General features: G+C 32.4%; 1 protein-coding gene across 20 annotated transcripts in view; it reads left to right on the forward strand.

The window, feature by feature from the left end:
• The window catches only part of ROBO2 (roundabout guidance receptor 2), a 1,701,369-nt gene that overhangs the window by 1,624,653 nt on the left and 49,885 nt on the right, over window positions 1–26,831 (forward strand). For all 20 annotated transcript variants that reach the window (XM_081063258.1, XM_081063255.1, XM_081063244.1 and 17 more), the window contains 5 exons: window positions 2,284–2,408; window positions 5,365–5,536; window positions 14,134–14,316; window positions 22,550–22,592; window positions 24,041–24,168. In XM_081063258.1, coding sequence (XP_080919384.1) covers window positions 2,284–2,408; window positions 5,365–5,536; window positions 14,134–14,316; window positions 22,550–22,592; window positions 24,041–24,168 — 651 coding nt within the window. The remainder of the gene's footprint in view (window positions 1–2,283; window positions 2,409–5,364; window positions 5,537–14,133; window positions 14,317–22,549; window positions 22,593–24,040; window positions 24,169–26,831) is intronic.

A 26,831-nucleotide genomic window follows, 5' to 3' on the forward strand; every position in this document is an offset into this window, starting at 1 on the left:
CAGAAGGCTAGTTGCATGTTTGTAATAGCTTTCTTCTTAGTGTCATTTCCTCCCTCTCTCCCCTTTGGAACTTTTCTTGCCTACAGATATTTTAAAGTCAGCCTGCGATGGACATGAAATGTACGTAGGTCTCAACCAGTCCTTTTCCTAGTGTCTCCTTTTAGCTAGAGGCTTACCATAAATTCAAATTATCAAAATTGATGAAATTTTGATAAATTTCATCAAAGTAAAAAAAAAAAAAATCCTGTCAGATGCCAAGTGTAATAAATTTTCCCCTTTTCTCCTTTTCTATTCATTTTATATACACAGCTCCTATAAAAAGCCTTTTAAAACATATTTTATATAAATTATAAAACAACCTTAAGAAAATATACATAGGTTGCTCATGCTAACATGTAGATAGATGTTCATATTTGACCAAGAACTTTTAAATTCTGTGTATTTTATAATAAGCAACACAGTGACAATGTTATCTTGACGTTGGTTTACAGTGTAATTCATTGATATGGGCAGAAGTGCATATTTTTAAAGCCATCATTAATCTACGTTAAGGCTATGTAAAGAAAAAAATTCTAAAAATTAATTATGGTGTCTTCATCCCCATTAAATTTTACTGTATGTTGAAAATCTGTAGTACTAATCAGTGGGGTGGGTAAATTGAATATGTTTGAAGCATACTTCCAAAAAGCAACTTCACTACAGTTACAGTTTTCCTCTGGATGAGACGTTTGTCATTATTCGGTATAGTTCATCTCTGATTTCTGTGGCCTTCAGAAGGTAAAAAATGGAACTCAGCTGGCCTGCATGTGGGAACGATGAGTGGTGATTTGGGTTCTTTCACATCCATAGAAAGAAGCTGAGCACAGAAATAATTGACCTGTCAGGAAGCAAGCATGGTTTTCTCCCCAAGCCAGCAGTAAGGCAAATGAGTAACCAGTTCTAAAAAATGCAGTCAACTTAATAACTACAAAACTGATAGACCAGTCGTTGGATTTATTGTCATTGTGCCATATTTTGGAATAATATTATCACATAGAGGAATAATGAAGAGTGGGATTGTGGTATGTATGTGCCCCGTATCTCAATGCAGATGTGGCCATACCTCTGAAATATGTCATGACAAATTTACCAAAATGGAAGACTTGATTGATAGGCTTTTAAAATATATTTTACAATTCAATTGTACATATTTTCAAAGAGCTAAATTGTGTAGAGTTATGAAAGCATTGACCTTTTTATGTAAAAAGTCTTTAACCATAAAAATCCTTTGAATTTTCTTTTAACTGTTAGTACTTTGATATTGATTTTCCTTCCTTTGGTTTAAACTCATAGATTCACTGAGAATTGATGTTTTCCAGCAAAATTACTATTTTTTAGCTTTCAGATACATTGGATGAGAGATGCTGCAGTCTAAAATCAGAATATTGTTTTTTTTCTCTCATTCACCTTTTCTCAGTATGGTTATAGGAGAAACCATAAAAGAAGACAACTGTAGGACAATAAAATCTGTCAATTTTACATTTGACCAATCATGAACTGTTTTCATTTATATTTTCAGAGTTCTTTACACATCAATATAAAATAAGTCAAATCTTAAATTACGGGTCAGTTTATAAAAGACAATTATTTTTCCCAATATGAAAACAGAAATATTTTTTTGTTGGTGGTGAAATTTATAGCTGTGTTTCTCTTTTTATTTGTTAAACAGAAACTAAAACAAAACAAAAAGGTGGTCAGTAATACCACCACTCAGAGATAATGACTGATAAAATTTGGAGTACATCTTCTCGGAATACTTTTGATAGCAGTAATTTTTTTTTCCCCAAAACGAGAACCTATTAGCGTCAAAAGAATCAAAGTTGTAGAATTAGACATACTTGGGTTCAAATTCTACATTGTTTGACTTAGTCCCTTAAAGTAGGCTTTAATTTTCTTACCTGTAAAACTGAGATAAGAGCTGGTTTTACTTCCTGAGATTATTGTGAGAATTAAATCCTACACTTAGCTCATTGCTGGGTATGTATAGAAAGCACTCATCAGAACATTAGCTGTTAAATTTATTATTGAGTGCACATTACCGTAGCTGTTGTATTTGCTTTAAATCCAACCATTATATTTAAAAAACATTTTGTAAAAAACTGTCACTGTTGAGTGCTATATGCAAATTTAGAACTCTGGAAAACAAACCCTCATGTGTCTTGTCTTCATATTCATATTCTATAAGCAGCATTAATGTATCCCAAGACATACAGTTTGTATTCATTCTGATTACTTCCTCTGCAGCCCCAAGTGCCCCTCCACAATCTGTCACTGTGCTGACCGTTGGAAGCCACAACAGCACAAGTATCAGTGTTTCCTGGGATCCTCCTCCACCAGACCATCAGAATGGAATTATCCAAGAATACAAGGTAGGGCATGAGTGAAGAAGGGTGGCTGACAGAGAAAGGTTCCTGGAGGAGTCCCAGTGTCTCATGGAGGAGGCCCATCTCTAGTGTTCCTCTTATTGAGCTTGAGTGTAAATTATTTTTTTTTTTGTATCTTTGTGTGACAGGTAAAGAAACACATGCATAGAGGATTAGAATGTAACTCCAAGGTCGCAGATAACACAAATTCACTTGACAAGTTAACCATGACAGTGAAGTGTTTTTTGGTATTAGATCTTTGTGTAACAGGCCTAAGGCAGCATTCTTTTCTTTTTTTTATTATTAAAGTTTATTGGTAACAATTATTGGTGACAATTATTAGTAAAGTTATTGGTGACAATTATTAGTAAAGTTATTGGTAACAACTATTGGTGACAATTATTAGTAAAATTTCCTAGATTTTAGGTGTACAATTCTGTAATACATCATCTATATATCACATTGTGTGTTCACGACCCAGAGTCAGTTATCTTTCTATCACCATATATTGGATCCCCTTTTCCCTCATCTACCACCCCCCCAACACTTTTATCCTCTGGTAATCACTAAACTATTGTCTGTGTCTGTGAGTTTTTGTTTTTTCATTTGTTTGCCTTGTTTTTTTGTTGTTTTCAGTTTCATATACCAGATATCAGTGAAATCATATGGTTCTCTACTCTTTCTGTCTGACTTATTTCGCTTAGCATAATTATCTCAAGATCCATCCATGTTGTTGCAAATGACACTATTCATCTTTTCTATGGCCAAATAGTATTCCATTGTGTATATATACCACAGCTTCGTTATCCAATCATCTATCGAAGGGCACTTTGGTGGTGTCCATGTCTTAGCCACAGTAAACAAAGCTGCAATGAACATTAGAGCACATATGTCTTTATGGATAAATGTTTTCAGATTTTTTGGGTAGATACCCAGGAGAGGGATTGCTGAGTCATACGGTAATTCCATTCTTAATTTTTTGAGGAACCATTCTTACCCCGTTCTCAGAAAAAGCTGCTTCAGGGATTTAGAGCATTGGGATGCCAATAGGAACGTGGGTCATGCCAGCTCTCACTCTAAGTTCTGCTTTTATCAATTTATTGAAGTTTTGTAAAGTATTTCATTGGGGAGAAAGGGAGCCATTGAAAATATAACTTTTGAAAAAACTGACTTACAAAAAACGACTGATTTTTCTCATTTTTCAACTGAACTTGTTGCTGTTTAGAGACAGTATATATCCATTGTTTCCTCACCAGCATTTGATGTTTAAGAAACAGAAGATGTCCAACTTTTAGAAAAAAAGATTTGATTAAGTGATGTAATTAGACCACATGTGAGAGTAAAACACCTCATTAAATCTTGTAAAAATGTTAATACCATGAGTTTTTGCTATTAATAAATATTTATAGAATTCTGACAATAACATACCAGATTATTAGAATAGAAAACTAGACACCTCATTTCAACCGAGAAATTAATGCATGGTATATGAAATTAAGCTGAATAATTTCACTCAAAACATTGAAGATTGAATAATGTTATTTCTAAGACAAATGATAAAGTTTAAATAGAACTTTCTTAAGTTAATGGTTAACTTACTTAAGCAAGTGAACAGAGTATGCATAAGCACTTAAACTTACTCCCATCACGTTATAAAGACATGTGCAGAAGAAATACAAGAATGAGTGCTTTTGCAATAGCATAATTATGTAGATTCTAAAGTTTTACAACTGCTAGGACACATTGTTTTAAGAGCAAAAAATAATCCATGGTGTGTATATGTGTGTGTATAAGTGTGTGTGTGTGTGTGTGTGTGTGTGTGTGTCTTTTAATAAAGTTAGGATTTTAACCTTTATCACTTGGGGCTAAATATCCTAATCTTACATGTATTACAAATTGATAATTTAAATTATAAACTTTTTCACTCATATGAGATTGTCGTATTTTGGTAGCAAAATATATATTTTGATAAGGGCTAAATATTCCTTAATTAATAACATAGATATCATAGTATAAATAAAAGAAGAATACAATTCACAGGAATTATTTTAAAGAAAACATTTCAGGAACTTACCTGTTTCAGAAAAAACAACTGGATGTTCCTACTTATCTGTCTGCATGTAGATTATAAAGTACTGTATAATTTGAATACAAATATGCATATAGAGCAGGATTCTTTTTATAATACATGTTACAGTAATAGTTTCCATATCCAAGAAGAAAGTATGCCTTAAAATTTGATTCTTACTCGAAGGAAAAGCTTTCCTTGCATTAGTATTTAAAGATTTTCCACCACTTTGTTTTCATGCACATATATGTGTGTAAATATGTTTTGATCAATATTAAGATTTATTACTGTCAATGTAAATATTCACTTTAATTTCATCTCAGTCAATACCTATAACTTAAGTCAATTAATCTTGTTAACTACTTCTGTGTACATTAATATTTTCTTGACAATAAATATAAATTATTTAGATATACACCTATATGCCTTGAATATTACAATTCACAATCACCATATTTTTACAGACTATGTACTTAGTAATCTTGATAAATAAATTAAGCAGAGGAATTTATATATTTGAATCTGTGTGCTAATGCTGTTTTCAATCAAGGACCACTTCCCAGAGGTGTTAAGGGAATTACTGTGTTATGAGCATTCAGTGTTGATTGTCAGATATAAAGGAACATGGCATGGATTTAGCTTTCCTTGTTGTCTACCTTTAACACACACACACACACACACACACGCACACTCACACACACGCACACTCACACACACGCACACTCACACACACACAGTGCAGAAATTGTGTTTCAGAAAATGTCATTTACAAAACTTCTATAAGTCTAGGAAATAGATTTGTCACTACTAAAAAAATATGTATTATATTGATCTAATTACCAGAAAAGATAATATCTCTTATCATCTGTTGTTATTTACTTTACACTTCTGTAGATCTGGTGTCTGGGGAATGAAACACGATTTCATATCAACAAAACTGTGGATGCCGCCATTCGATCTGTAATAATAGGGGGATTATTCCCAGGAATTCAATACCGGGTAGAGGTCGCCGCTAGTACCAGTGCAGGGGTTGGAGTAAAAAGTGAACCGCAACCAATAATCATTGGTGAGTAACAACCTATGTGGCCTGTGCTTCAGAATCAATCAGCTGGTAACAAGGCAGACTGATTTTTGAATCTGTATCCTAAGAGTGGATGTACAGTAATAAGTGATAGGGTGCACACATCATATAGTCAAACAGGTTAGCGGACTAGAGAGTTTCTTACAAAAACTATTTGCTCATGCCCTTACGACTACCATAAACTTCTTAAAATTATAATCACTAAGAGTTTGACTTCTGAAAGTTTGTTTGAAAATAATTTTTAATCCATAGTTTTATTAGTAATTTTGATGTCATTGAAACATAACAGAAAATTAGGCAATTGAAGAAAGTGTATGTTTCATATATAAGATATATGTTGTCTCTTAGAAAAAATGTCAAAATTTCACCAGAAACAGGCCAAAAAGTACTTTATAATCCAAATACGCTATCCTAAAGAAGAAATCCCTATTAAATCTACTATCATCATTTGAGAAAATTGTTCCCTATCACCATGGATTATGTTTGCCTGTTCTTGAAATATATGTAAATGGAATCATACAGAATGCAATATTTGTTTGTCTGGCTTCTTTCACTAAACGTAATGTTTTTGAGATTCACTCATGATGTGTGATGCAACTTATGCTTTATTTCTGAGCAGTATTCATTTGTGTAAATACATCATATTTTGTTTTTCTGCTTTTCTCTTCAGAGAATGAAATTCTTGTTTAAGCATTTTTGAGTACATATGTTTTTATTCCTTTTGGATAAATATCTAGACGTAGAATTTTTGGGTAATAAGGTTGATATAGTTTTACTTTATAGAAAATAGTTTTTCAAATTGTTGTATAATTTTATATTCTCACTAGCAAAGAATGATTTCTAGTATTTCTACATTGTCACCCACATTTGATGTTGCCAGTCTGTAATTTTAGCCATTCTAGTAGTAAGTGTAAAATAAAAGTACCTCACTCCAGTTTTCTTTGATGAGTACTGATGTTGAATAACTTTACATGTGTGTTTTAGACATTCACATATTTTCTTTTGTAAAATTTTAAGTCTTTGCCTGTTTAAAATCATGTCATTACTGATAAGGAGGAATTATATATACATTCTAGATACAAATTCTTTGTCATATGTTTGTATTGCAAATATTTTCTTGTAGTCTATGACTTCTTTATTTAGTTTCTTAACAGTGTATTTTGATGAACAAATGTTTTAAATTTGGTGATTATAATTTATCAAACGCTTCTTTTATGTTTTGTGTCCTGCCTCTAGAGAGCGAAGATATTTTCTTCTATAAGTTTTAGGATTTTAGCTTTTATGTGTAGGTTTATAATTCATCTTCAAGTAATTGCATATGGTTTGAAGGTTGAGGCATATTTATTTCCAAATGTATATAAAATTGTGCAGGCATCATTTATTGATATATCCTTTCCCCAGTTAATCACATAATTATGGATCCATTCCTGGATTCCCTGTGTTGTTCCATTTGTTTATATGTCTGTCTAAATGCCAAAGCAGTCTTGGTTACTGTAGCTTATAGAAAGTCGTGAAATCAGGTTAATGTGAATACTCCATCCTTTTCTTCTACAAATTATTTTGGCTATTCCAGACATGCTTTTTCATATACTTTTCAAATCAGCTTGTGAGATTCTACAAAATTATGGCGGAATTACTGGTTGAAAGTACAGTGAATCTATGTATTAAATTGGAGAGATTAAACATTTTAATAGTGAGTCTTTCCAGCAACATGATGTAACTCTCCATTATTTATCTTTAGTTTCTCTCAACAGTATTTTGTAGTTTTTAGTGTGTGGTCTTACACATGTTGTGTTAAACGTTTTTCTAGATATTTGATTTTTTACACTAAGTGGATTTATAAAATTTTCTTTTCCAACTATTCTGTGTTATATATAAATTTAATTTTACATATTGCTCTCTTACCTTACTAACTTCACCTTTTTATTTTAATAGTTATGAAACACATTTTTTGAGTGTATTTGAATAATCATCTATTTTCTTTCTCTTCATTTGTGTTAATACGGTAAATGCTATTGAATGGTTTCAAAGGTAAATAAACTTTGGATTCCTGGAAGGAATCCTGTTTGGTCAGGATAAATTACGCATTTTACAGATATTACTGGATCTGACTTGCTAATATTTGTTAAAGAATTTTGTATCTGTGTTTATGAGAGATATTGATTGGTAGTTTTCTTTCCTTTTGGGAAATCAGGGTGGCTAGCTTAATAAAATGCTTTTGGAGGTATTCCTTCTTTTCTATATTCTGTAAGATTTTTTTCAGGCTTTGTATTATTTCTTCCTTAAATACATTCTAGAATTCAATGGTGATATATGTGCCTAGAGTTTTCTTTACTTTGATGAATTTACAATTATTTAGAATTTTCCTTCTCTGTTGTTTGTGGTAAATGGATTTTTAGTTTTTGCTCACCAGTGAGTTTGTTTCACCTATCTAAGTTGTTGAATTTATTACCAAATACCTATTTGCAGTATCTTTTTTTTTTTGTAATATTCTTAATTGTAATGTTTGCAAGATGTATAATAATGCCACCTCTTTTGTTCTTATATACTGGAGATTTATGTTTTGTCTTTTTATCTCTCTTCTCCTTTTTCATTGTCCCTACCCTCTCCTCTCCCGTCTCTTTTCAGTTTTAACCAGTCTTGACAAGAAGTTACCAATTATATTAATGTTTTCAAAGTAAAACCGTCTGGCTTTGTTAGTTTTATTTGTTTTGTAATTAATCGATTTCTGCTATTTTTTATTCTACTTACTTTTATGTTGCTTCTTAAGGTAGAAACATATCACTGGTTTGAACTATTCTTCTTTCTATTATGAATACTTAAAGTGATAAACTTTCTTCTAAGCACTTCTTCAGCTGAATCTTACAACTTTCGATCTTTTATTCTATTTAATAACTTTTATTTAATAACTTTTTAAAATAACTTTTGATGTGCTGTTTTCATTTATCATAGAGTTGAAAATACTTTCCATTTGCCCTAAGGATTTCTGTTTTTTTTGTTTTTTGGGTTTTTTTTTCAGAGCTTATTTAAATTTAGAAGTATATTGTTAAATTTCCTAATGTTTTGGGATTTTCCAGATAGCTTTTTGTTATTGATTTCTGCCCATGAAGAAATAACAAGCATGCAATATCACCATAAATAAGTAGAACACTTGGCAAAATGTGTGAAACTAAAGAACAAGATGTTGAGAAAGGGAATTTCATATAATACACTTTTCTGTTCTAGAATTTCAATTTGTTATCTTCCACATTTTCCATTTCCCTTTGAAATTTTCCATTTGTTCATTTATTATGGCTATTAATTTAAGTTCATGAACATATTGTAATAACTACTTTAAAGTTCTTTCTTCCTAATTTCAACATCTGTGTCATCTAATGGTCTATTTCTATTGATTATTTTTTATCTTAAACTTGGGTCATCTTTTCCTAATATTTTATTATTGTTTTGTCAGTTTTCCATATCTAGTAATTTTTTACTGTATATGGGACATTGAACATGACATACTATAGATTTTTGTGAACTTCTAAAGAGTGTTGATTGTGTTCTAGAGGTAGTTACATTACTGGCTGAACTCCTTGACCTTGTACTGGCTTATTTTTTACATTTTGTTAGTATGAAGCTGTTTATCTTTTGACCTCATTCTTAGAGCAAATCCTCAGTTTGATTTTTAATTCTAATGAATGGCCCTCTTGAGGTTTCAGTGAAAACCCTAATGTGTTTATCTAGTGCCTCTATTGATGAAATTAAAATTTCAAACACAATCTTCTCTGCAGTAGACATCACCTGAAAAAGTCTGCTTAGTCTTTTTAGTCTTCTAGCTTTTGGTTTTCAACAGATCCTTGGAATCTTCTTTTTGCATGCATAGTTTAGAATTCACCCTAGGATTGAGTGAAAGTGTGGGGTGGGGGAGATTTTTATACAAATGTGGGAACACCACTCCCCTGCATCCTCCTCTTTCTCATGGTTTCTTTTTTAAATTTCAGTTACTCTGACAACTCTGAATTCTATCCCCTGACACATCATATCAACAAGATGGAGTTTTTCGCCATGGGTTCTAGCTGCCTAAAGATCCTTAAGGGACAAAAGCTTCCTCCTAATGCAGATTTTCCCTGGTGTGGTCCCCTTCTTTCAAGAGGCAAAATCTTCAGCTCTCCCTGCTTTTATTTGCTTGCCAATGACTTTAACTTTTAAAATTATTCTCCTTGAAATTTACGTATTTTAAAAGCACTTGTCTGGAGATTGGTACAAGTGAATGTGCCATTCCCATGGTTTTCTGCTTATTTTCTGAAGTGATGCACACAGGATACTGCCAATTTCTGGAAAATTGTTTCTTATTACAAAGTACTTATCATATATGGAGAGATTTAATATTTAGTCATAATTGTAATTTTTTTCAGATTCTCCAAGTTTTCTTTCTTGTATATATTGAAAGCATTAAAGAGAAAAATGTATAGCATTAACTTTCCTCTAAATTGCCTTCCGTTTCTTAATTAGTCATACAGACTGAATTAATTTCTCAACCTGAGGGAAACCTACAATCTTGCCCTTCTGAGATTTTTCTAAAGTAAATTGGAATAAGAAAGAAATACAAGTAAATCCAAAAGGATTTAACTGACATGTATAGTATTTAGATATAAGCCATTATTTTTTAACTTAAAAAACTATATATGACACATATTTGAAAGGTATGGTTTTCTATGAAAGCTTCTAGATAAGTAAATAAGCTTTGTTTTACCATCTCTCTAGTACATATATGAAATAGATTGAATATATATTTTTAACTCAAAGATAAGTAAGATTGCCAAATATCTACATTTTCCTTTTTTATACTCTTTAATAATAAATATAATTCTCAAACATGGGAAAGTTCTGTTGTTGTTGTTGTTTTGTATTTATTACCTATTTGCTTCACCATACTTTAGGGATTTATTGCACTGGGAGGCAAATAAATAAACGCAAGAATACCATTTCACCAAGCTCATGTCATGACAGTTAAAAACTGAAGAATTATATAGTAACTTAAAATAATAAATTTAATTTATATTATTTTAAATCAAATGGAAAATTTGTCTTAACTCTAGTGTTGTTTTAAAAAAAGGCTAGGTCTTCAAACAACAAGTACGTCCTAACTTGTAGTTTAGTGTATCATACAACTGTTTTCAAATGTTTCTATGAAATACAAAATAATTTAATAAATGATTAGATTTCATCTCTTATTCATGCAGTTAGAACATGCACTATCCAAGTTGTCATCAAAGAAAATGGAATCATTTGAAATAAACACATATGCCCACACACACACACACACACACACACACACACACACACAAGCACAATTCAACCAGGAAAAAGCTATTTGTCCTGAGAGATTTATTTCCATTTAATATCTACTATTGTACTGAAGAAGCCTTTAATTGTTTCTTTAATTACCCCTGCATATCTACCTTAACATCTTGTCTGATAACCTTATCTACACAACTGTTTTTCCTTAGTTGAAAAGTGATTTAGTGATGGCTAATCTCCTTTTCTATTTTAATTTATGCTTTCCCTATTGTCTATTCAGTACTGGAACCAGCACTTGAAGTGATTCAAGCTCTACCTCATTTCCCTTTTGCTTTAATTAAATCATGTATTGGCATTTGATGTAATTTATAGCTAATAATTTTAGATTTGTCTTCTGCCAGACCATGTACTGTTTCATCTATTCCTTCTCAGTTTAGGTTTCATTCCAGAAAGTTCCATTAAGGGGCCATTAATTAAAATGTTGTACAAACATAATAACCTTACACAGGCTTAAAAGTAATATTCTTTTTTTTGTGTGTAGCTTCCACTTATAAGATGACTTTTACATCAAAGAGTCTGTAGTTCTATCTTGTGGCACTTACAGACACACAAATGCAAACTAATACATTTACATATACAGGTATCAAACAGTATTCCATATAACAAATTTAGATTGATTTACAAATTTTAGTAATATTACTTAATAATATAGCTATTGTTTGTTAAATCATTTGGCTATTTCATGCTTACCATATATAGTTGATAATAATATGTGGAACAGCTGCAAACTTTCACAGTAATAGATACAATTGAATCTGATGTGTCTAATTAATTTTTCGTCCAACAAATTAGTTTTGTTCTTCATTACTCTCCAATGGGAGGAAGACATTATAGTTCATTATATATTTTGTCTGCAAGAACAATGGAGCATTACAGGTCACACACATTCTTTGTCTATGCTCTAATTAGTCCAACTGACGACCCTGTTTCAAAAATTCCAGCAGCATAAAAAATAGTAATACACCTAGGGTAACATGAATATTGCACTATATTACGTATAATATTTTATGGACCCTTTACACAAATGAAGGAGAAAATTTCTTTCCTTTTTGTTTTATATGGTGCTTTCTTTGTTTGTTTTTTGTTTTTTTAGTGTCTACTATGTTTCCCCGAAAGTAAGATCTAACCGGAAAATAAGCCCTAACATGATTTTTCAGGATAACATCCCCTGAACATAAGCCCAAGTGCGTCTTTTGGGGCAAAAATTAGTATAAGACCCGGTCTCGTTTTCGGGGAAACACAGTAGTAGTAACTAGGAAAATCATTAGATATGTGTATGTCACATGTTGAAAACATGAGTTCATTTTAAATATATTTTTGACTATGTTTATTGTTATAATAATGAAGGACAGATAGATTGGAGAAATGAACCAGGTTTACTACATAAGTGAATCTGGTTTTTAAACCTGGAATTTAACACAAAAAACACTTCAGAAATGGAATATAAGTATGTATAAGAAAATACTAACAACTATGACAAACAAGCCTGCATTCTGATTGGCTTACCAAAATAGAAAATTCTTATTTACAGCCCAGTCTCATATGAGTTAGAATAATGGAGGACGAGGTTTCTAGTTTATACAGTTTTTCAGGGAACTTCAATCCTTCCAATCAATGGTTCTGCCATCTCTTAGAGGGTCAACATCCTTCCAATTTTGTCACAGCAGAGTATGGGTCAGGCCTGGAGGTTGTAAGCATTACTTGTGCCTATGTATCGGTGGTCAATACTCAGTCACTTTATTGCACTCAACTATAAGGAGTCTGGGAAATGTAGGCTAATTTTCTGCCCTGAAAAAAAAGAGAACGTGTGGGAAACAACTCACTTGTAGTTTGCAGAACTCTCCCATCTAAACAATTTATACCTTACATCCCTGAAGTTACCTGAGTGGTTCTCAAAGTAACCCTTAGTCTTAAATTGGCCATAATTTTGAGTCACAAACTACCGTGTTATTATTTACCTTTTCACATACGTCATCTCTTACAATCCTTCCAAATATATAAAATAGACAGTACTGCTGCTAGCTAACAGAAATAGGTACTCAAAAAGATTAAGTTCCCCATGTAAGCTTACTGCTTACTTAGTTAGGAAATGGCAGAGATGGGTGTCCAAACATGGAACTTTGAAATCTCTGCACTTTCTAATATTTTTCAGTTCCATGACAATGGAAACAATACAAATCATACATTCTTTTGATGAGATATGCTGAAGTGTTCCATTTATATTTTGATTGCAATTTAGTTTTAGTCTTTGATCATTCACTAATGAGATATGATTTTGACATCAGAAATCTTACTTCTCTGTGTCTAAATTCCTTAATCTGTTAAATAAACACCTAAATCTTTGCTCTTCAGTGATATTATGATTCCATGAGTTTTAAGCCTATTTAAAAATGTGGATTAAGATTTTCTTAATTATCTCTCAATGGTCTAAATTATCACAAACACAATTACTTCTAGTATAATCTTACTCCAGGTCTAAATACATGTTTTAACTATGTAGACTTTAGAATTACTTTTAAAGTTATCTTTTGAATTAAACTTTCAAGTGGATTTTCAAATTAGTTTCAAATACTTTAAGGGAACATATGAGTTTTATATTTTCATTGACATTTTAATTATAGATACTAACATTTATGAAAGGATGTTTACATAAGTTTGTTGTTTTATACAGTAGTTTTAATACATTCCAGAAAATTAATGGATGTTTGATGAAAATAAGTTCCTTGGTACAGTAATATTAAGTTACATATTTTTAAATCATGAACATTTTAATTTGTAAAGAGGAAAGACGATTTGTAAATACCCTGGGCTTCACGTTGCAGGGTTGTTTTTTGTTTGTTTTTTTGTTTTGCTTTGTTTTGGTTTGGTTTGGTTTAATTTTAACGAAATTGTATCAAAACCCACTTTATCTAACTGAAGAAAAGTTGCTGTTATCTCAACTCCTAGCATTTATGTTAGTACTGATTTGTAAGGTAGTAAATCATGAAGCAGTTTGAATCTGTCCATTGTGAACCTAAACATAAAGGAGCAATGTTCTTAATCACATTTCAAACTCATAATTTTATTCTTCTTCTTAAAGTCATGAAATATGCTCATCAATAATTGTGACAGACTCAAGAGAAAACAAATATTACCTGTTTTCAAAGGAATTTTCTAATTTTCTGTGCCTTTTCTGCACCATGCATGTGTTGCTGTGTTTATTTTCATAATGTTCACTAAAACTATTGTTTCTTCTATAGGGGGACGTAATGAAGTTGTCATTACTGAAAACAATAACAGTATAACTGAGCAAATCACTGATGTTGTGAAGCAACCAGCCTTTATAGCTGGTATTGGTGGTGCCTGCTGGGTAATTTTGATGGGTTTTAGCATTTGGCTGTATTGGAGAAGAAAGAAGAGAAAGGGACTCAGTAATTATGCAGGTAAGAGACTAAGCTAAGAAAATCTCTTATCTTTAGGAAAGCCATGCGATGAAAGAAGGAATGGAATGGAATGAAATAGCAAGTGAGCAAATGAGTGAATGTTTTGGGCTTGCTTTACACATCTGTTCTGTAAAATGCAATTATAAATGACATGTTTTAATGCATTTCTCTTCACCATATCACATTATGACCATAAGGCAATGTTTTTCTTGTATCTTCAATGAAGCATAACAAGAGTGCACACTGATAAATGATTAATCATTTTTCTCAACTAATTCTTCAAAACACAGGAACACACACACACACACACACACACACACACACACAGACTTTGCATGCTATGAAGCCATTGTTTGTGAAGTAGATTTAGACAAGAATATTACTAAAATGCTCAAAAAAAAGGAAATTTTTGAAATATAGCATTTAGTATTTGAAGATTTTGATTACAATAAGAAATGTTCCAGATGTTAAATAAAAACAAGCAAAAAAAAAAAATCTCACCAGAATTAATAAAACTGATGATGCATAAATTAAGGATTTACTAGTCACTTTAATAGGATGTCTACATAGGATGTCTAAATAGGATGTATTTCAAGGTGACCAATCAGCATTTTACATAGAAGAAAAAGAAGCAGAAGAAGAAAAAGAAGATCCTAGATGTTCAAACTATTTGTAAAAGAAGTGTTTTCTTCTTAAAATCAAAAACAGATATTCAAAGATGTCAAAAAGTGTGGCCTTTAAAATATTTCCAAGGGAGGGAGGAAGGGAGAGTGAGACAGAGAGAGAAAGAGAGAGAGAGAGGAATTATCAAGTCAGTGATTGAAAGAATGAACTCAATACTGAAGCTATGTTCCATCACAATTTTAATCGCAATTCATTTTAAGTGTTTTCTCTAACAACAATCATAAAAAGAAATTGTCTCACGATATTTCACACTTTCTAGAATGTATAAGGCAACGATTTTAATTTAACATCATCTTACAAGTACTTCATAATTTTTTGAGACACTTGGTTCAATCTTCTGTAACCTTGGTATGAAACATAAATATCTTAACAGATTTTGACAGAGGTTTTACCGCTTAATAAGCTTATAAGCTTCTGTAGTTTGTAGGCTTCTAAGCTGCAGAGAGTGTCAAAAGAGTGCAAAATGGAAGGGTCGCACCCACTTGGTTGTCTGGCTTGTTATCTGACAGCATTTCAATATTCTCATTTGATTATAGCATAGTGGCTCATGTCCATATCTTATGAAAATAAAGTTTAAATTCCCAGGACTAGAGAAAGTAATATAGTGAATCCCCTGAAAAGAGGCTTCCATGTATTATGATCTGCTATCCTTCCTTCAATTTTCATTGGTTGTTGATGCATTTTTCCTTATGATTTTTCATCCGAGTTCTATAGCAGCACACTAGTGAGAGATTCTTCCAAGAAAACGATGCTGGGCACTATGGTAACTGCTGAGTGTCAGAGTCTTGAACATTAATGATACCTTAACGTACCTTCCTGATTTGCAGTCTAGTCCTCTTCCTTCATTCCTTGAAGGTATTGTACATCGGCCCATCTGCTTAATCAACTCACGTAAACACACTCATATAAACCAGATAAAACATAAGGAAGAACTGATTTAATTCAAGGACTATTTTGTGTTCATCCCTTTGTTTGACTTTCGTGAAAACAATAAAACAATGACTGTACTATTCACTGTAAAGTTCTAAGATATATGCATTTGGACTGTTGCAGGATTACTATCCATACTTCTTCATTCACTCACTCCTTATAAATAACATCACTCTTATAATTAGCAGATTTGTGCTTTTAGTGAAATTATGTCAGACAGACTTCATTTCCAACAGGTCTTTTTAAAACTCAACGCATTTCATTTGAAATTTTGTTGGTCTTTGAGCTTGACAAGAACAGTACATTTCCTATTCTCGTTTCTCAGAGTGATGGATATCCATCTGCTTATAGAAGAACTGCTAACTCAGAAGGTACTATGCCCTTCAAACATTTTGGAATAAGGCCAAAAGAGAGCAGCTTTTCAAAACCTTTATACTTAATTGATAGATGGCTGACTCTTAGAATGGATTCACCTTCAACTACTAGTAATTTGCCTTCCAGCAACTGCTGTTCCATTCTTCTAGGTGAGAAGCAAATGAAAATTGAAACCACAGCTACCTAGCATTGCATATCTGACTTGGTGATGTTTTCTATACATTTTCCTCCATAAATATCCTATATTTCACCAGTTAAAATTTGTATAGTCTTGTCCTCATACAACTTAGATTATATGGAGAATTTAATAGAAATTATTAATGGATTATATATCATAATTTGAAATTTCTGATATTTCATGCATGAGTTAATGATCCATTTTAAGAGCACAGAGATTTCATACATGGCTATTATTCTCTAAAGTGTATTATAAAACTTATAGAGAATATACTCTATTTGTATTGGTTCTGTTTATATTTTAATTGTCATAAAAAATTTCTCTGGGAATCATAAATTTCACAAGCAAGAAAACCATGTGATTTTACTAGCAAGATGAAAGTCCTAATATTTCCTCTTCCTCGCTACATGGTAATCTCTTTATGGTGTCAAAATTTTACTGTTGATTCATGATAGCAAAATATCTTTTTCCAGATAAACAAAAAGTCTACTTTGGGATAAGTATTTAAATTAATTTATTACACAAGACACTTCATTTACTTCAAGCCCCAAGAGTGATGTTGGACTGTACTTAAATATCTGATGCAAGTTACATATAATAAGAGACATGCATTTTAATAAAGCTAGACCTACCCTGAGGAGAATTGTAAAGCAGATGCAATTTGGTTTCAGCATTCCCTTTCTGCCTCATTTCAAGGCTGTCTCTCTCTCTCTCATTAGTTTCAGGTGTACAAAACAATGTAATAGGTAGACATTTACACCCCTCACAAAGTGATAACCCCCCTCCCCCAATCTACTACCCCTCTGACATCGTATATAGCTGTTACAGTTCCACTGACTCTATTCCCTATGCTCTACTCCACATCCTGTGACTATATATATATATATATATATATATATATATATATATATAAAATTATATATATTTATATATATATATATATATATATATATATATATATATATATATATATATAAAATTATAGTTGACATTCATTATTATTCAGCTTCAGCTTCAGGTGTACCCTGCAGTGGTCCATGAAGTAGGCACCTACCCTGTGTAGGCACCTACACAGTCCATGAAATGGTCTCCTTAGTAAGACAAGTGTCCATCTGACACCCTACAAAATCTTTACAACATTATTGATTGTATTCCCCAAACTCTCTTTTGTATCCCCATGGCAATTTTGTGGTTACCAATTGTGCTTTCTAATCCCCTCACCTTCTTCCTCACCTCCACCCCTCTCCCCTCTAGCAACACTCATTTTTTTCTCTATATCCCTGAGACTGATTCTGGTTAGTTTGTTCATTTCTGCTGTAAAGAAGACTAAGGTCTCGCCGTTTGCAACGGTATGGATGGACCTAGAGAACATTATGTAAAGTGAAATAAGTCAGGTGGAGAAAGACAAATACTGTATGATCTCACTTATATGTGGCATCTAAAGAATAGAATAAATTAACAAACCAAGTTTTTTTTCTAACCACTAGAGGTAGAACCGGGAAGATTTTACCTAGTGGGAAGATACATAAATACCTTGCAGGTCAGAAATTGTAACTCTCATCACGATGCTTTTCACTCACCCTGTGTAGATAAAAACTTACTCACTGATTTTTATTGTGGTGAGTCTTTGACTCTCCGTCATGTGAAAACTCATATTTGAATACTTAGAAGGAAGGAGGGAAAACTGTTACTCTGTATTAATATTTTTCTTACAGAGATTTAACATATGTATCATACAGCAGTAGTGGATTAACACTGTAGATGGTAAAAGCAACTATCGAAAATCAAATGCAAACTTATATACTTAAATGACCTGAAAGGAGAATTGAGCTGAACATGCTTTGCTTCTGAACATAGCAGAAATTAGAAATTTCCCTAGGACAACGTCACACATTCACTTCCTATTAATTTTATCCCTGTTTAGCCTTCATTTAAATTCTTCAGACACAAACGTGCACCACAGGTTTGCATGTGGCACAAAGAGGGGCAGCTAGAACAGCAAAGGTATCTTCATTTCTCATATTCTACATGAAATCATTTTATATATTTCTAGAGCACCTTGCAGTGTTATTTTTTTATTTTAATCTTCATTGAGCATTAATAGTCTACTTGGCACTGCATGTAACATCCCTCAGTGCTAGAAGAATTCAACACCTAAGTTAAAGGGTGAAATAAAATTCTAAAGAGATTTGGGCAGAAAATATTAAGTGATTTTTTTCGAATCTAGAGAAGATGTTTGATCATATGTTTAAGTGTTTGCGAATAGAAAAATGACAACATAAACTTGAACACAAGACATGTAGCTTCCATGAATATTCTATATAGCTACATATAAAACATATGTAAAATATATTATTTGCATTAATATAAAATTTAAATATAAAATATATATTCAAATATATTGTATATATTATATATATTCATATTTCAATCCACATGAACACTGCACGACTCTTTTCAAATTGATGTTGTTTACTTTTCTATTCACAATTTTTAAAGCATCAACTTCTTAATGAAAGTAAGTATATTTTTACTTTTAAGTGGGTGAGTTTCATTTTATGACTGTTATTACCTCTGAGGATAAGAGATTTTATGAAACTCAATAAATATAAACAATTTAATGAGTGAGCAAATTATGAAATGCTAAACACTTCAAGCATAGCTTTTAAAACTGTTGGTGAAATATAAATTCTTTCACAAAACTATCCAAGGACAGCTAAGAGATTTGATGGAATTTTCATACTCTGATTATCTGGGCTGAGTTAATGCTTATTAAAAGAGGATTAATCTACATTCACATTTGAGAAATAGCTTATCAAAAAAGGGAATGAGGCTTGACTGGCAACATTAAAGTTTCCATTTGGAGTACAAAAATGTGGCCTACTGGAGATAGGCATTCTGAAAGCTTCCTTACCTCAAAATGTCAATTTGTTACATATTATGTTTTCCATCCCCTTCACTTCTAGCAGGCATGCGATTAGGATTAATCCTGTCAGATAATAGTAGTGGTACTTTATGTATGATATAAACTTGCAAAATCTTTTTACCATATATCCTTTTTACATATTGCAATAAATTCAAGATACTTAACTCAGTTCTAAAACATTTAAGATTGTGGTGTCTGTAAAACTTTCTGGAAGCCTTAGCATTTTTCAGTTAGTTTCAGCTAAAAACTTCTATATATGGCTCCCTGAAAGTTTTAATGTTAGATACTAATACTTATTTCAAATTAATCTCAGAGAAGCACGAAATGACTGCAATGTATCGAAATCATAACTAGAGCAAAGTTGTCCAACCACCTAAACTCTCCCACCATCTCTGCTTTTAGCTTCAAGGTAGTTCAACATCTCTTTGAAATAACAGTTACCTCAAAACAGCTTTCAATTTGCTGTGGTATTCATTTTTATGTTTCTCTCGCTCTGCACAAAAAATGCTGATCAAAACACCAAATGCGACTTCCATTTTAGGAGTTTTAATTGTTCATCCTTATTTCTAGTATGCTTTTAATCTCATGGTCGAATAGAACTCAGTTACTTTTCCTTTATATTTGAAATGAAACAAATCTAAAAGTTTTGGAGCATAAAAAGAAAACTTTAAAAAGTGTCTTCTTTTTTCTCTTGCTTTAAAAAGACAACTAAGTAATCTTATTAGCACAAGGGTGTTTTCTTTTTTCTGATAGAAACATACAGAATGGAAGATTCTCGTATATACTGAATGGTGCCTATAGACCATTTTAAGTGAGTTGTGTATTTACACAATGTACTGTGTATTTTCACCTGTATAATTGGTATGTATAATTTGTATAGCTGGTATACAGGATGTATTTTATGAAGAATTTATTATTGGTTAGTATGTAAAAGTTAAGTGCAACTCAATTTTTGTACCTCTGCGTCAGTTGTCCTCCTTTCTTTAATATCATTTATTTCTCTGGCTGTAACTTTAGGTGGGGAAAAAAAGAGCATCTAAATTAGGAAGAAATACTTAGATTCTCCCTATATTCTCCTAAGAGCACATTCTAAGGTGCAGCCCCTCAGTGTCTGCTTATTTGCATATTCACAATGAAATTCACAATATTAGCTTACTTTTAGCAGGGTAAAAAAAAATCACTCGCTAGTCCATAAAAAAACATAACTAGAATGTCACATCAGATGGAAAGCTAATTAACTATACTGTTTTCAATTTTGTGGGATTTTATTCCTCTAATCAGACCTTTATACAATATCTCAATTTTTTTTCATTAATTGTTTAGATTGATACTTTCTTTGTTGTTAAAAGCTGTTATTAAAGGGACTCAATGTGGTGTGGACACACTACTGACTCTGATTCCAAGCACTTAAGTGAACCATCAGAAGGAAGAGTAGAATTCGATTTGGTTAATTTCGAATCAATTTGATTTTTTCCAAGTTTCTGTCCATAGCCCATTAAGGGAAGATGTAAAGGTTATGTCAGGATTGTTTTCTAATGCATTTGATATAGTACCTGAAAAATTATAAAGGCAATATATGTCAGGAGCCAGCAAAATGTTCCTGGAAACACTGCCTCATGAAGTAGTACCTCAGAAGGGTCCTGATAGATCCTTTGTATTATGATCATTCGTGTAATTATGATGTCATGAAAGATATGGCATCAGTTGACTTTAGGGAAAAGACTGGGGAACGGCTTTTGTCAATTTGCAAAATTTAAAGAGTGATCATATTTTATAGTACAAACTTGAGGCATAGGTGAACTAAGCATGTTAGAATCTATTAATTACAGTTCATGTCTATTATAATTATAGCTGTTCAACTCACAGTGCTTTTCAGTGCTCCTAAAAGGATTTGTGATGGTGAGGAATGTATCGTCAATCAGATGAATTGTGGAGAGATTATTTAAGTTAAAAAGTATTTACTATGGTTTTTTGTTTTGGTTTTTTTACTGAAGTATTTACTATACTTTAAGTAATAACAGGTCCTCAGTTTACTTAAAGTATGATTAAATTCATAAAAGTTTCATTTATTTTTATTTTTACTAACTAACTTAAAAAAAATCATAGTAAATAAAATCAATATATTCCAAAAATAAGCTATGTATGGTTCGCATATATGAGACGATTTTTTTTTCCTTCATCTCTAGTGATTGGTTTAGCTGACCCATACTAATTTTGGTCATAATTGCAAATTTGCAGTCCATAAACTTCTAAACACCAGTTCTTTTTTGAGATTTTGGATAAATGATGATGGACCCAAATTGATATTTACATTCCTTGGTTAATCCTTGAAATCCATTTTTATGTTCTTATTTGTGGAATGGGATTTATAGCCTGGAGAGAGTGGATTCTCCAGCTGTGGCTTTACTGGGTGCTCACTGGTGTTGCTAATAAGTTCCACAGTTTTATAAAGGACTTGAGTTTTGTAATGATTATATACAATTGAAATATATTCAGTATCCATTATGTGAAAATTTCATTTTTGTGAGTGTTGGATGATGAAACAAAGCACTAAGTATGTTATTCTCTATTAATTACAGTTCATGTTTATTGTAATTATAGCTGTTCAACTCACAGTGCTTATCAGTGCTGCTAAAAGGATTTCTGGTGGTGAGGAATATGTCATCAATTAGCACCTGTTTTGCTTGTATCATTGGAAGGATGATATTATTAATACCTGTTTGAACCATCCTGTTTCAATTTATAGTGTTTGTTTTTTGTGTAGTCCTTCTAATTAGGACACCCATATTTAAGATTGAAAGTCATGATTTAATAATTCCCCATTAAGACTTGTCCATTTTCCAATGCCATTATATATACCAATTGTAACAGTTGTAACATTTGGCATTGAAATACAAACTGCCCGTTTGAATTAACTGTACTTTTGGCTTGAAGAATTTTAAAACGTCTTTATTAAATTGGAACAAATGATGGCTTTGCCCGAGGCCAAATCATTTCTTTTTACTCTGTGTACAATTACGGTAATTATATTTTATTAAAATTCCCAGATGTCTTAGCTCTAAACTAAGGGCCAATATGTAGTTGTTATTAATTGTAATTAATATTGACTACTTGTGTGTGTGTCTTTTCTTTTCTTGCAGTTACATTTCAAAGAGGAGATGGAGGTCTAATGAGCAATGGAAGGTATGCTAAGGAGATTCTTAGTTTTATTATTACTATTTTTTTAATAAGGACTGAGGAAACTCCGTAGTAAGAGGCTTTTATTGTAATAAAAGATCACTTATAAGTCTGAAAATTCAAGGAGGAATTAAATGGCTTACAACAGGTTTAATGATCTATCTGTTGAGCACTTTACAGGAATCAAGTCCAGATGTTTCGTATCTCCCAGATGCCCCTGAAGAAATTAGTAGTAAATATCACAAGGAATGTGTTCATTTGTTAGCAGGATGTTTATTGCATTAATTAGACATTACCAAATGAAGTTGCTGTTGTTTAAGACTCCTTATTGGCTCTCACCAAATTGCTGTGAGTGAACAATTACACATAATCGATCACAAAGTAAATGATTCATGGATGATGAATAGGCTATAGCTCGATAGGCCTGGATTCCACAACTTTGGATACTCAATTGAAATTGATAAAAGCTGATAACAAACCCATCTATTCTCATCTATTTTCCCTTTGCCAATATGGAAATTGTAATTAGGCGCTGGTAATAACTTCCAATCTCCCATTTAATCAATATTTTAGCAAAAAGAGATTAGGTCTAATGAGAACTAGTGAATGTAGCAAAAAAGCAGTTGGGTCTTCTTATTACAGTTTCCATAGAAACACATGTTTCTCTTAGGGACAAATAATATCTATCAAGAGAAAAGTGCAACGATTATAGATGTTGCTGTGTCTTTGTAAATATGTTAATAATCTCTGAAGGAATCAGAATCCCCATCTTTAATATTAAAGATGCAATTTCTTTATGATGTGAAGAAAGTTTTCTTATAGACTCTAAACACATGTTGGACCAGATCACAGTGGATCTTTTATTACCTTAAAAAAAAAAAAAAACTTTAATATACCTCTAATATTTTTTTTTTCAATTTAGAGAACTTGGAAATGTGCTATTGATAGAAGAGTATAAATACTGTTCATTAATTTCCCTCAAGTTCCTTGACCTAAATCAAACCCGAGGGTTTATAACAGAGGTTATAACCTACAGGGGACAGATAAATATGGGGGTTGCAGGAATTGGGGAAGCAATAGCCCAAAATCCTGGAAATAGTTGACACTGAGCAGTCACTCTGAGCAACTTTTCCTTTGAGGTGCCAAGTTATCATCAAAGCTTGTTTCAGGATCCTGCTATGGTACCAATTCCCACCAGTTTCAGGGAACACTACTGAATTCATTTGGATGCGGGCAGAGTCCCAGGCAGGACTCTTCTGCTTCCATTGACAGAGTTAATCTATACATAGCTTTAATGAACTGCTGTACTTCATTAGTTCTAGAGAGCCTACACATTTTAATTTGAGGTGAATTAAAATCTTCTTAATTTTTAAAATTAATTTTAGTGCGTGAGACAGGTGTCCAAGTCTCTCATTGAGTTCCATGGGTTGATTTCCTTTTAATTTCTGTCTTAGCCGTCCAGGTCTTCTAAATGCTGGTGATCCCAATTACCCATGGCTTGCTGATTCATGGCCCGCCACAAGCTTGCCAGTAAACAACAGCAATAGTGGCCCAAATGAGATTGGGAATTTTGGGCGTGGAGGTAAGTTGTGTCTTTCAAAATTCTGTTATTCTTTTTTTTTTTTTTTGCCTTTCCTAGATGTTTTTAAAAAGACATATTAGCGAGTATTTTCTTTCATAATTAAAGTGAATGAAGCACATATAATAACAGTGTGGTACAGTGCTTAATATTTTATTGTAAAACTATTGTGTCAGTATTACCTTGAGTAAAACTAAGCTTTTAAGGAAGTCATTACTAATCAAGATAAAAATCATAGTACATTTTATTTTTAAGATTATTAGTACAAGACTACTAAAAACAGTAATGCTGCTAAATAGAGCTTATGATTTTTGGACTAGTCATTTAACTTTACTAATTCATTCTACATATATATTGAGCAAGTCTTATGTACCCATCACTACGGCAGACAGTAAAAATATAATATCATGTAAATAGAGATGATCCTTATTCTCATTCATATAAGGAATACACACTTAAATACATTTAACAAAGTGTTGAGAGAGAACTTTTCTGTAGTTCTACAATTGATAACTAGTACCTCAAATAAAAGACAAATAGGTGGTAAGAAGTCTCCAGATTTGGGACCAGAGTCCTCTCCTTATGTCTTTATAAGGAGATAGAATTGAACCTGTTATAAATAATCCCCCACCTCCCCCTGCATCTTCTCATCCAGTCAGTAGGAAAGCGATAGGTTAAGAAAGATGAGCCTAGAGAAGTCTCTGGTCCCAGTGTCTAGTTTGGCACATATATATGAGTTGTCCAGCAGCAAAAGACTGTACAGACAATAGATGAACTTGAGCTGCGTTTCCGATACCCTACATCTGAAAGATCTGTCCATTGGAAGTAAAAAGATTCTATGAATGCAGTGTTTCTTACAATGACATATGAAGGAGAGTTAGGAATTAGTCAGAAGTGTGAAAAAATGTGTGTGGAGAATAAACTACCATACTTTAGGGTACAGAAATAAGAGAGATAATGATTTATTGGAAAAGTGAATAAATTTCCTAATGGCTTGAGTATAAACTACAAGGCAGCAGAGGTGGTAAAAAAGACAGAGAGACAGGTACTGGTAGTGCCTTCTAAACCAAACGGAGACTTTAAATTTTGTCCACAGAATGATCTGAAGCCACTGATAGATTTTTGTTTTTAATAAATTTATTAGGGTGACAATTGTTAGTAAATTTACATAGATTTCAGGTGTACAATTCTGTATTACATCGTCTATAAATCCCATTGTGTGTTCACCACCCAGAGTCAGTTCTCCTTCCACCACCATATATTTGATCCCCTTTACCCTCATCACCCACCCCCCACCCCCTTACCCTCTGGTAACCACTAAATTACTGTCTGTGTCTATGAGTTTTTGTTTCTCATTTGTTTGTTTTGTTCTTTTGTTGTTTTTGGTTTATATACCACATATCAGTGAAATCATAGGGTTCCCTGCTTTTTCTGTCTGACTTATTTCACTTAGCATTATACTCTCAAGATCCATCTATGTTGTCACAAATGCTCCTATATCATCTTTCCTTAACGCCGAATAGTATTCCATTGTGTATATGTACCACAACTTCTTTATCCATTCATCTATCGAAGGACATTTTGGTTGTTTCCATGTCTTGGCCACCGTAAACAAAGCTGCAATGAACATTGGCGTACACGTGTCTCTATAGAGAAATGCTTTTATATTTTTGGGGTAGATACCCAGGAGAGCGATTGCTGGGTCATATGGTACACTGATAGATTTTTAAAGAGGAGAATGTTAGAATACAAATGTTGTTTTAAATCATCCAGCCTATTATTGGGTGGAGAATGGAGTTAGAGTGAAAAATTGGGGTGATTAATTAGGAAAGTAGTGCTGTAACACAAGAAAGTTTGGATGAATTCACTGGAAGATTTCTATACTTCCAGGTAGAATGAATGTAGGAGACCCAGGGCTGGGTTAAACTAGTCTCAATCTGTTATAAGCTTCACTGGTGGATTTCATGGATATTAGTATTTTCTCTTTAAGAATGGAATGTCAATACCTGTTTGAGTATCATTGTTACTAAGTATTGTATAAGTCTACATTTGTCAATATGAACTATAAGAAGGTGAGCTCCCTCCTATTCTCCAAATAAAATACAGACAATAACCATCTTTACCTTATGGGTGTGCAATGAGGATTGAATGAATGAGTGAATGAATGAATATATATATACTCATATATATACTCATATATTTTTATACTCATATATATATATATTCATTATATATAGCTTTAGCACAAAGGTTGGCATATAATCAGTGCCCGATATGCATCATTGGAGTAAATGAGAGAATAGAGAGTAAATTGTATGACTCCTAAATTTCTTGGGTACCTCTATAATCCAGTACACCCCATTTAGTATTCTTACTTGCCCAAAGCCTCTGAAATTGGCTGCCTTCCCCAGGTGACCAAACTCTGTCCTTCAACTACAAGTTATCACTCTACCACAGGTAGTTTCTGTACCTGAGTATTTTCTAACCACAACTATCCAGACTGATTGTGTCAAAAGAAATTCTGTTCCCAAAGCTTCATGGAGTAGTTGCTTTTTTGTTTGTTTGTTTGTTTGTTTGTTTACTTATATTTCTATTGGAATAACACACTTTTTATTGTCATATCAAGGAATAAATATCTAAAGATGGAGGAATAATATTTCTCAGTT

This window comes from Rhinolophus hipposideros (genome assembly GCF_964194185.1).
Source record: "Rhinolophus hipposideros genome assembly, chromosome: 2".
NCBI classification, from domain to species: Eukaryota; Metazoa; Chordata; class Mammalia; order Chiroptera; family Rhinolophidae; genus Rhinolophus; species Rhinolophus hipposideros.